General features: G+C 37.4%; 1 protein-coding gene across 4 annotated transcripts in view; it reads right to left on the reverse strand.

Annotated features, from left to right (window-relative positions):
• The window catches only part of LOC115213946, a 1,060,743-nt gene that overhangs the window by 782,540 nt on the left and 264,976 nt on the right, over positions 1-13,227 (reverse strand). For all 4 annotated transcript variants that reach the window (XM_036504470.1, XM_036504468.1, XM_036504469.1 and 1 more), the window contains exon 2: positions 9,741-10,080. In XM_036504470.1, coding sequence (XP_036360363.1) covers positions 9,741-9,801 — 61 coding nt within the window. In that variant the 5' untranslated portion in view covers positions 9,802-10,080. The remainder of the gene's footprint in view (positions 1-9,740; positions 10,081-13,227) is intronic.

The raw sequence follows: 13,227 nt of genomic DNA on the forward strand, positions 1-13,227 counted from the left end.
GCTGCCCTTATACACTCGTTCACTCGTTCGAGGTGAGAAATTTCTTTCCTACTCTATTTCGTTTGATGTGTTACTTGACTTTGAGACGTCGTTCTTCACCACGACCACCACCACCAAACACGATCATTATCATCCGCTTGCTTTCCTCCTACTCCTCCTCATCATAGTCATAAGCTATACCTTCACTGTTACCAACACCTGTACATCCAGAGCATCCTCTTCCTCCTCCTCCTCCTCCTCCTCCTCATCATCATCATCATCAGTAGCAGCAGCATACTCATGATGATGACGATGATCATTATGGCCATCTCAGAAATCATAGTCTTATTCTTGTTGTTGTGGATTCACTACTGATTTGCAACTATTGGTCAGCCTTGATTCAGCATACTCATGATTAAATGAATTCTATCCGTGCCCATCACGTCTTTTTGTATCACGCTAACGAACAAGTTTCTACATTGTAACTCAGTCAGTGTGCCAGAAACAACAGCCAAATCTAACCTAAATCATTCTGCCAACTTTATAAAGGCGGAGTCACATCGGATATGGTCCTTGATTTCCTACACACAGGAAAAGGATATGATGGCCATCGATGGAGTGTCTTTGATCATTGGTATGTTTTCTTCGCAGTACCCTAGGAGTTAAAAATAATAACAACAACGGCAATATCGCGTATCTTTTTCATTGATTTAAAAAAAATTTTATGAATACATATTCTTTTTAAAGAAGGTAGCCTGTAATACGAGGGATATTTAGCTGCTATATCTCCCATATCAAATGACGGTCGTCGCTACACATTTTCCTACTTAGCGTCTCCAGATAAATGGCTGCGAGAAAGCGGGCAAGATTGCGGGGTATATGTTTAGGAATAGTTTTATTGTGCAATATTAGTTTGACTGCGGTGATGCAGGCGTACCTCAGTGTTTTACCTTCTACACTGATCTATCCAACAGTGTTACACAACTAAACTAAGTGGCTATGGGCTCCAGAAGGCTTAATGTGTAGGATGTGCACTGAAGAAAGAACAAGAACTCTTGAAATATGCATATACACTCATTACCTTTTTTTCTATCGTCGGTCGCATTCTTTACATGGATGTATTCATATATGAAACATCATAATTTTGAGTGCTGGCTCTAAATTCAATAGAAAATCCCTTAAGATTACTTAAAAGTGATTAACTATCACTGCTAACACAAAATCTAGCAGTTGCTATTTACTTATGAGCTTTTAATATACTTGGAAGCATGTATACTATTCTTTCCTATTCTAGGCACAAGACCCGAAATTTGGGGAGAGGAGACCTAGTCGGTGATATTGACCCCAGTATGCAACCAGTACTTAATTTATCGACCGCGAAAGGATTAAAGGCAAGGTCAACCTCGGCGGAATCTGACCTCAGTACATCAAGACAGACGGAATACCTATTTCTTTACTACTCACAAGGGGCTAAACACAGAGGGGACAAACAAGGACAGACAAACGGATTAAGTCGATTACATTGACTCCAGTGCGTAATTGGTACTTATTTAATCGACCCCCGAAAGGATGAAAGGCAAAGTCGACCTCGGCGGAATTTGAACTCAGAATGTAGCGGCAGACAAAATACCCTTCAGCATTTCGTCCGGCGTGCTAACGTTTCTGCCAGCTCGCCGCTTTAACGAAATATGGTGTTCTTACCAGCAAAAAATCTGTTAATATTTTATATTCATAGAGCTAACTTTGCTGTATTTCTACAGGGTTATTTCATCACCAATACTACAGTATGTACGGTGAATCTGTTTCCCTAATGTGATCAAATAACATCGAAACAGGAAACTAGTTGCTTCCCATACTTCTTAAAATCCCTAAAATACCGTTCGCTTCTCATTAGGGTTTCCTGTTTCTAATTTTCTTGTTTATACTCACTGTAATAAATATGCTCAACAATACTTAGCTATTGATTTTTATGCATAAGGGCACCCTGAGTAATTCATATCAAAGTTTTGTTGTTATTACTGTTTTGTTGTTATTACTGTTTTGTTGTTATTCTTGTTGTTATTGGTGTTGTTCTTTTTTTCTAAGTCTTAAATAAATATCAAGAGCGTCATCTTCAGTTTTGTAAGAATGATGATATCAGCTTTTTCCTTCAGGTGGAAAAATATAACCGACGTAAATGAGATTTGCCCATTCACAATAACACCTTCGTGGAGATGCAACTAGATAAATAAGCTACCTCACTTAATCCGCCCTTAATCCGCCCTTAATATAGAGACAGACTTAGAGGTAGAGAGGAAGGAATATTCTCAAACACAAAGTAAAAATTAATCCACGTTCATATTTAGTGGTGGACAGCAAGGAGTTGTTTTATGCACAGAACTTTAACCAAATCACCGAAGAGCGAGGTCACTGTTTCCAAGGGTTTCGTACAAAATGATCTAAAATTCAGCCTGTAATTTGACCTGTCCACTCACACTGTTGAGCAATCAAATTTTCGCTAAATTATTATTCGTGGCACTTCTACTATTCCGGGAAAAATTAGTAAACTGACAACTATTTCATGTGGAGAAGCCAATACATCTTTAATCGGCATGCTAGAAATAGCAGCAAAATTCATGCTCCTGATAGGAAAAAGGATGGGAGAGTCACAAGTTGAATGCATCTGATTATACATTTTCTCCATCAGGACAGACCTAGGGTTGAATACCGACAACAACAACAACTAGAGCAGGTGTGTTCGTTCTCTATTTTACTCTTTCGAATATGAATCCGGCAGTCATCGAGCAAACATTCTCGCTTCCTTTAATCAATCAAACAAATCGGCTGTGAGTAGCACACTAGATGTCGCTACTGTCATATTTACATTTATCAAGCTCAGTCAAACAATTTTCTTTGACCAATTTTTCTTGCATTGCATAATCGTTTGGTACCATCAAATATATTTTTCCATTTCTTATTTACAGAGCCAGAGAAGCAGAAATTAATTCCAGGTTTTTATGGCAACAATTACGAGGGAAACGAGTTTGAAAGAAAGAGATTTGCTGGTAGAGTATTCAGGGAAGAGTTCTTTACAGGTAAAATCTAAAGGTATTTACGGGTAGATTGTATGTGGTAATTAATTACGGGTAGATTTTGTAGGGTATTTATTGCTGGATAGATTTTGAAGGAGCTAATCAATATCAAAATAGTCATAAATAGATCTGAGTGATATCTAGAGCGGCGAAACACGTGAATCACACGTATTGCGATGTGTATGTCACTGCATATCCGCAAGTGTGTTATAATTGAAGGGGCGCTGATCGAGGAAAGAGATGGCCGAGTGGTTTGATATGTTCAGCCTGCATTTAGAAAAATCTGAGTTCGCTTTCACTCAGCAATATTTGAGACTTCTTTTTTTTTTTCTACCAGAAACTCTACAAAAACGCTTTGCAGAGATAGAATTTGTATTTTCAAAGGTCCGGCGAAACCTTTGAAATAGACGTGTGCTATACCGAACAGGTCTGTCCGAGACAACCTCCACCTCACGTTCTACGTCATAGAGAGGGTAGGCAAGGAACATGCCATAGGTGGGGCTCTGATCAATTTGGATCAATCAAAAGCTTTTGACACAGTCGACCATCAATACTTGAAGGTTGTCCTCACAGCGGCTGGTTTCGATCCTGTTTTCAGACGCTGGATCGCTGCAATGTATAGCTGCATCCGTTCGGTGATCAAAGTAAACGGCCTTGTATGGGCATCGCTCGGTCCGTCAAGGATGCCCACTCTCTTCCCTTCTATACGTGCTGGCTCTCGAGTCATTACTAAGGAAGTTGGATATTTCGAGGGGCATCCCGCGTGATCTAGGGTGCAGAAGGCCCGTGTCGGCTTATGCGGACGACGTCACCGTAATAGTGTCGATCAGTTTGGAAATCGAGGTGGACATCTCCATCATAAGGAAGTACGAAGCGCTGACAGGAGCAAAAATTAATCAGAAAAAGTTGGTGGGCCTGCAGCTCGGCACATGGAGAGGCAGGTCTATGCCAGCCGACAGCGTTGCAGGGTGCTGAACGGAAGGACCGACTAAATTGCTCGGGATTTGTTTTGATTCGGACCTCCAGTCGGACAGTAACTCTGTGGGGGAAATGACGAGCAGGGTAGACAATCTAACCAAGAAATGGTCAGAGATAAAGTTGTCCTTGAAAGGTCGGGCAGAGGTGGCGAATGCGTACATCATTTACGTCATCTATTAAGGGCTGACCGTCGTACCTTGCCCTGCTTCATGGCCGACCCAGCTGGGGCGCTTTCTTTTCTGCTTTCTGTGAAGGGAAGTTTTCCGCTCGTGAGACGGTCCATCTGCTGTCAACAACCACTGAGTGGAGGACTGGGCATTCCATGGTTAATGAAATCACAGACACACACTGACGCTACACCATCTCCAGCATTTTCTTAACGGGGAACAGGTGAGGTCACCGTTTGTCAAGCAGGATTTCCCGCAGCTCGTCTCATTGACGGAGCTACAGTCCTGGTTCGACAAGAAACGAAGTTTGGCATATGGTCGTTGGATGTTCCACTATGGAGTTCTATGGGGTTTTCGTGACGGGCAAGGGCGATGATGTCCTGGGGGGAAAACTGTAGGCGTTGGGAGGGACCAATTAACCGGTCTTTTCCGGAGGATTTTCGAGCCAAGGTCTATGAATAACTTCCAGAAATCCCTGACCTGGCAGTGCTACCGCGCAGTTCTGTCGGTTTGAGGAAGCTCTACAGACACGGAAGTGCTATCAGACAGACTTGTCCGAGATGTGCGCATGGCTACGAAACTGTCCTGTACGCACTCGTCCAGTGTCCGTGCGTTATTGACTTGTGGAGCTGCTATCGTGTGTAGGACGAATCCGGTTATCAGCCGAGTCCATCGGGAAGATCGCCACTCCACGTTCCTTTGGTTGGGGAGGAAAGCTAGTTTTCCTCTGTCTGTGGCGAAGGAGCTAGTGTGGTGGACGAGACCGAAAGTACTGAAGATAGACACTTCCTTCTTCGGCCAAGCCCTCATCGACCGTTTCAAGTTCGACTTGAAAAGGAAAGGGAGGGTAGAGAGGGAAGTTCTGCTCCCCAGTAAATTTGTTGAAAAGTAGGTTCATGTGGCGAGGATGGCCTGTGTGAATAGGCCTACGCTGAACTTTTGTTTGTAAACCGGAGGAGTTGAGAAGTGGAGAGACACCTGCTTAGGTGCATCTGGTGGTCGGGTTAACCAGGTTGTGTGGGGTTCTGCAGTTGTCCCTATGAAGAACACCCACAGTTTGGGGAATTTTTATTGTTAAATTGTTTTGCTATTTTGTTTGTTATTGTTATTACACACGGCATTGTTCAGAACCCCACTTGCCCCTTGTATTGTATTGTTCATATTTTCTTTGTGTTCGCCCCCTTGAGGCCAATAAAAGAAAGTATTATTATTGTTGTCATTCTTATTGCTATTATTATTATTGTTGTTATTATTATTAGCATTGTTATATGGTTATTAAATCACATAGATGGATAACTACACTGCAAGTTCAGTGTTCTCGTGTCGGAGACTTATTCTGATCGCTCAGTCATTTGAATGTGTTATTTTCTGTTACTAACAGGAGATTTGTGAATATAATTAGAATCCTGTATGTCACACAGGCTTGCATGTGTAAATCTGCAATCCTTTGATCAGCTACCACAGATAATCGACCGCAAATAAACCATTTCTTCCCCTCACACACACACACGCACAAAAAGAAAAAAAAAGAAAAAACTTAGGGATAAGGCAGGGAATAATTAATAAACCATAATAATCCCCATTCTAACCAAAACATTGTTCTATCTTGCTACTATGCACCAATATAGGCATTGATGGAATTCTTCAATAGGAACCAATTCACAGCAGTAACATATTTCCATATGTCACCGCAAGCAACCGGTCTTTTCATGCATCAATGCAACTAACCGATGTAGAACAGGTTTTAACTGGGAAACGTAAATGAATGGTCGTCTGCCGCAGTTGATGCGCACATATACACAGTGTCTATGAATCCATGCATATATATATTATATATATATATATATATATATATATATATATATATAGATATATATATATATATATAATATATATATATATATATATATAGATATATGCATAATACATATATATATATATATAGATAGATATATGCATAATACATATATATATATATATATATACGTACATACATATATTATATAACTATGTGTACTATATATATATATATATATATATATATATATATTATATATATATATATATATATGTGTGTGTGTGTGTGTATGCTTATGCACATATGTAAGTATGTGAACATGTATATTAGTATGTATGTTTTGTAGGTCTGTCGGTTGTTATATCAGTATATACATGCACATAAGTATGTAAATATGTTCGTGTTTAAGACTGCTTGCAGACTTGTATGTCTGTAGGTACGCATCTATCTATGTATACAAATATGTGTACTGTATGTATATATATATATGTGTGTGTGCATAGATATGCAAACATTTACATTAATATGTTCTGTATAAGACTGCATTTGTGCATGTCTGTATCCTCTATGTATATACGTAGGTGTATGCAGTACATGTCTAAGTATGTATGAATGTGCGTATATATGTGTGCTTATACAGTCTGTATGCGTATGTTTGTGTCTGTGTGTGTGTGTGTGTGTGGCTATGCGTCTTGATAATGCTAATAGTGACGTATGAGATTTCTGCTTGGACACCGAAATGTGTGACCTAATTCTATGCCTCGTGCAGGTATTTCTAAGTGCGAGTCTGCGAGTGTATATGGTTCTCTTTCTCCCCCTCCCTCGGTGTATATATATATGTGCATAAATATGTGTAAATGGGGAGAGGGTGAGGCGAAGAGAGAAAGAAAGACAAATAGAGAGAATAGACAGCAAGTTGATGTGCATGTATGGGTGTATATGCATATATATGCATGCATATATATATATACATACACACACACACTTATAAATATGTATATTCATACATACATATATATATATATATATACATACACTTATAAATATATACATTCATACATACATACATATATATATATATATATATATACACTTATAAATATATACATACATATATATATATACATACACTTAGAAATATATACATTCATACATACATATATATATATATATATATATATATATATATATATATATATATATATATATATGTGTACAGACACACACACACACTTACACATACACATTTTCTATATTTACAGAAGGAGACAGACAGAAATAGATATATAGATGTACAAATATATAGATTTATATCTATATATACATACATCATATATATATATATATTATATATATATATATATATATATATATACATATATATATATAGAGAGAGAGAGAGTGAGAGAGAGAGATAGAGATACTGCTGCTGCTGTTTTTACCTAATCTTTTACCTAAGTTAGTTTTGTTAATTATAAAATGTCGGAGCAGTGAAGTGTAAACTCTTTGATGTGGTTCATTTGAAGATATTGTATCTTTATTGCTAAATAAGTTGATATACGATTTGCAGAACGAAGCTTCGAAGTAGCATTAAAATTAATTGAATTTCATAGAGTGATTAATAGTAGTGCTGTGGCACCGCCGAACACTGGGTTTTTAGATTCTTTTCATTGTTTATCTCGTAAATACGTTTTGTTTCTTCTGTACATATTGTTATTGTTTATGTGGTCTACCAAAGCTAGCTGTGACATGGACGACGCATTTCAGCCCTGACATCCCTGTCTTGTTTTAACTGTGATATATCCAGAACTGAATTATTCAATGCGACTCGTTTTTGAGAAGCAAAGAGAGTGGCATGAAGATTTGGCAGGCATTTCATACCGAAGAATTAATTCTATAAAGAATCAATTCTGACCTTGTACTGTCGCTGTCTTTGTTCTGATGTTGTTAGCATTGGTGTTGTTGTTGCTGATCTTCAGTAAGTTTCTTTTTTGAACAGCCTTGTTCGTGTTGTCAAAGATATTCCAGTCGTATATAAACGTATTTAGCAATAAAGGTCTCTTTCTCTCGCCCTCTCTCTCTCACACACACACACACGGAACGTATAATCCAACGTGGTGCTGTTTTAAGCCGTGATTTCTAGCGGAATCTATGCACATTCATAAATTCCGCGAAGGTGTGCATATGTTGAATGAAAGTTTTCTTCAAGTCATTGACATCGAATCCTGCATAATTATTTACGATACCATCAAGTATATTAAGGGTCACCTATTAATACACTTTTAAGAAACCAAAATCCCATCAAGTGACAGGAAAGTGGATTGCTTTCGTCAGGAGCAAGTGGGCGCCTGGAGGAAATCTTGTTTAGTTGTATAACTTTTTTTGTTGCCGGGGAGTGATTGCGATGTCGGAGCGATATTCTTTAGGCAAGTGAGACTAATTGTGACATTATGCGCATTAAAACGTGTATGACATACGAATTTGGCTGAAACTTTAGTTCCTGTTGGTATTATAGATTAACTGTTAAACATATTGTGACGAAAATGCCAGGATGCAAAGTTATGAATTCCTAGAGCTGAAGAGATTTCATCAGACATACAGGTTTTTTCTATCTGAATGATGGGACAGTCTTGTTCAACAATGTCGTTTATAATTATATTGTTCCTTTTGTAAGGCTAATAATTTAAATTAAAAATTAAATAAAACATTTAAAGATGAAATTCCAAATGAATCTCCCAAAAACCGTAACGGCAACAAAATGAATCGCTTCATAAAACTAATTCAGTAAAATAAAGGTGAGTCAGGAGACACAAAGAAATCTTTTAGTCAGACTGGTTCCAGCTAGTTGAATTTGTCAATGGTATAGCATCACCAGGAGAGCAATTACAAGCAACGTCACACAAACACACACACACACAGAAACATACTAATCAATAATGAAATCATAAATTCACAAAATAAAATTATGTAAAATTAGAAATATAATTCTTGATAAAAAAGAAATTGTAACAGTTTGTTTTCACTTCTTAAAAAAGCGAAACATATACAAATGCGTAAACATTTAAATATATATTTTGTTAAGTATTTAAATTTTTATCTTGTGTTGTAATACATCATAAAAGTGGTGTCCATTCTTTAGAAAAAGATACACGTTGGCAGCAGCAAAATAACGCAATAATCATTCTTGTTTATTTAATAATAATTTTATATGACACACAAAAGGAGGAAGCACTCCGTCGGTTACGACGATGAGGGTTCCGGTTGATCCGAGTCAACGGAACAGCCTGCTCGTGAAATTAACGTGTAAGTGGCTGAGCACTCCACAGACACGTGCACCCTTAACGTAGTTCTCGGGGATATTCAGCGTGACACAGAGAGTGACAAGGCTGGCCCCTTGAAATACAGGTACAACAGAAACAGGAAGTAAGAGTGAGAGAAAGTTGTAATGAAAGAGTACAGCAGGGATCACCACCATCCCCTGCCGGAGACTCGTGGAGCTTGTAGGTGTTTTCGCTCAATAAACACTCACAACGCCCGTTCTGGGAATCGAAACCGCGATCCTATGACCGCGAGTTCGCTGCCCTAACCACTGGGCCATTGCGCCTCCAGGCACACAAAAACAATGTTCTGTCAAGCTGAAAGAGAAAATCATTGCAAAAGAATACTGTATAATTATCGGTTCTAAATAGGATTAAGACCTCAACATACACAGGGAGGAAAAATAGAGACTAATATATAGAAACTTACCTTTGATTTTGTCAGTGAATGCGATAAAGAGAACAAGGAATAGATAGGAAGGCGTACACATCGCTGATGGTGGAGGTGGTAGGAGCAGTAGTAGTAATAGTTATTGTTGTTGTAACTGAGATTGTTGTTTTCTACGTCCAAATTTACTGGCAATTTCCTAATTCAACTCAGATCTCTGCATTTAAATTGAGGCTTAATTAGTTTATGTCATTAAGAATATCAATTGTAATGGTCGTAACATCGACGATGGCGTTAAGGTTAATTGAAGGAACATCCGATCACCTTCGTATATGCTACGATGACACTTGTAAAGGTATCTGTTTTCACTCTGGTTCACGCCCTGAAAGTAGAAGAAAAAGGGAATAATATTAGTTAAAGCTAACCTCACTAATACACACATACACGTATCGAGAGAGTGAAAGAGAGAGACATATATAGATACATGTATAGATTCATATATAGTTTCATGCATACAAGTAAGCTCACTCGTGGTAAGCATTAAAGCTGCAAACCAGCTATCAGGTTAAACAGTAATAAAACTCAGAAGATATTTAACTTAACTATGCTCCTGAAAAATTAAGAAAACCCTCGCAGTAATATTACTACTATAGCGTGCATAATAATCATTTAATGTCAGGTGAAGTGAGAGGCAAAATAGCATTAAAGTCTGAAACCTCACATCCGTTCTCAATGATGGAACGGCTGTAACCATAAAGAATTTTTCAAGTTACTTTTTACTTCTCCTAGGCTATACTTATGATTATATATATATAATATATATATATATATATATATATATATGTGTGTGTGTGTGTGTATGTGTGTATGTATATATTACATATCATAAATGAGTACATACATTCATATTCACGCGTACATTCATACGCACGAACACACGCGCACTCTGAAGCCTAAATAAGTGTCAAAAACCAGTGCGGGAAGAACAAGTGTTAAAAAAGCAAAGGTGCACATTCGATGGTTTGGATGATATTCTTCCAAAATAATAATAATAATAAATAATAATAATAATATAAAAGAGTAATCGGCTGGTAACAAATGAACGAGCGGAAACGAAATGGAGAGAAACACGTGATAAAACGTTAATGTGGTGAAATGTAATCTTATGAAGTGTTGTCAGAAATGGCGGTGTGGACCAGCGTGTAGGTGTTGTGTTGGAGCATATCGGAATTTTATTGTTGGTGTAGAGGTGGGTAAGCGGTTGAATCGTTAGGACGTCAAGAAAACTATCTTGATCGATTTGTGCCGCTTCGAATGCAACTTTGAGTTTCATTTTCTTATCCGTCAAGTAGTGAGTAAGATTCAACAGAAAGTCCCCTTCCCCTCATATTTCTGGACTCGTGACTCTCTGTTAACAAATTTTGGTTGTTTCAGTTGAAAATGAATAAACAATCAAGTCTGGTCAGATGGACATGGTCCACCACAAATGATTATAATATAAATGCTGGAAAATTCATGACATTCACGGAAATTGATGTACAAATGAGATTGTTGTTTGAAGAATTATCGTAATTGTGTGATGAATATTTTAATACGTTAAACATCTCTGTCATTGTTCTCGTTGCAAGAAATAACGAGACTCATCAAAGATTGATTATATATTTAGAAATGTATTCCTTCGGTTAATTTGTCAAATCACTTAATAAATTTTCCGCATTCTTGGAGAAATCTACTGAGTTGCATTTGTTTAAATATTGAGAAATATCTACCTAGCTGTTTACTGGCTTGTCTTTCATTTATTCCAAGAATTCAGAAATATTGGCTCCTCTTGTTTCTGCTTTCGATACTAACTCTCAGGCTGAGTAAAAAGTTAGCAATGTTTTGAAACATGAAATTCATCACAATATATTTCAACAATGCAGAAATTTTCTTCATCAAAGTAAGTACCATTTTTGCCAACGAGTTACAAGTTTCTTTATTCTGGTAACATAAAAATCTGGAGTTCTGGAGCTGATGAACTCTTTGAAGGGGTATTCAACAAGAAAAAGGTCTGCAGAATAAGCTGGATGGAGAAAAACTTCGTTGTCAAGTTCCATCAAATTCTGGAGCGTCATTAGTGAAACGTGTGGTCGAGCATTGTCATGTAGAATGATTGGTCCTCCTCCGTTGACCAGTCTGAGACGGAGAAGTAGCCGTTTTTAGTTCATTTTAGCAATTTCATGGCAATATGTTTCTGCTGTAATGGTTTTTTGTCTAATTTAAAAGGAGCTATAGTGGATGAGTCCAGCAGTACACCACAAAAGAGTTACCATCAACTTCTTTTTGAAGAGCTCGGATTTAGGGAAGGTTTCCGATGCTTCTTTTTGGTCCAACCTCTGCGAAGACCGTTTTTTTTTTTATTATTGTACAGAATCCACTTTGCATCTCAAGTTACAATGCGGTCGAGAAATGAATCAGTCTGTTTACGGAGAAGAAGCGATGAGCATATTTCATATCTGTGCATTTTCTGAATTCCATTCAAATCGTGTGGTACGCATTTGTCCGAGGATTTTGATTTTCCAATCGCATGCAAATTGTTGCAGGCAGTTGTTTTGGCTAACTTGAAGTTCTTTCGCCAGTTCTCCAGTGGTTTTACGTGGGTCTTTCTCAAAGACGATCTTCAATTGACTGTCATCGATGTCAGATGAGCATCCACTACGTTCACGATCTTCAAAGCTTGGGTCTCCATTTTCGAGCTGACCACTCACTGGTCATTTCTTCACCAAACGTTTTGTTGATATCGCGAGCACTTTCAGCTGCTTTACGTTCTTTTTAAAGTTGAATTTCAAAATTGCTCCAATATCGAGCTTTGACAGTTCCATTTGAGATGATGGTAACAACGTTCAAAACATCAATGTTAAATTATTGGCGCATTTGGGCAAGTCTGTATTATGAGACAATTTCAAAAAAATATTTTTTAAAAGTTCAAAACTCTAGAAAATCCGGCCCAAATTCTTCATGGCTGAAAATGTTGCTTACTTTTTACTCAACCTGATATATAGATTAATTTGATGTTAAGTAATCACTGTTGTAATAAATTCCGTTGTGTATTTATATATTTTCTTTCACGTATAAAGAAATAATTCCGTTTCTTAGGTAAATTTTCATTTTATTTATTATTAATGTAAATACTGGACTGACTCATCGATGCAGAATTGTTTGCAGCAAGTCTACTTCAAAAACACACACAGGTTTCTATATTTCAACTTTATTTATTATAATTTTCACTACATTTAAATCAAACAAAACTTATTTACTGTCATTATTGATCGTACAGATATTCTTGTCTATTTACTAATTTACTTAACAGCGCTATTCGATACTATTTAGACACTTATTATGCAGGAGGTATATCACAACGATGTTCTATGCGCGACCGTCCAATTTGATTCATACCTTTGGTGATTTACATGGTGGCGTGCGACCATATTTTTTAAAATTCAGTGTTAATATTTGTTGGGTGGTTAGCTGATATTTCTTCGACATTGAT

This window comes from Octopus sinensis, linkage group LG7 (genome assembly GCF_006345805.1).
Source record: "Octopus sinensis linkage group LG7, ASM634580v1, whole genome shotgun sequence".
Taxonomy (NCBI): domain Eukaryota; kingdom Metazoa; phylum Mollusca; class Cephalopoda; order Octopoda; family Octopodidae; genus Octopus; species Octopus sinensis.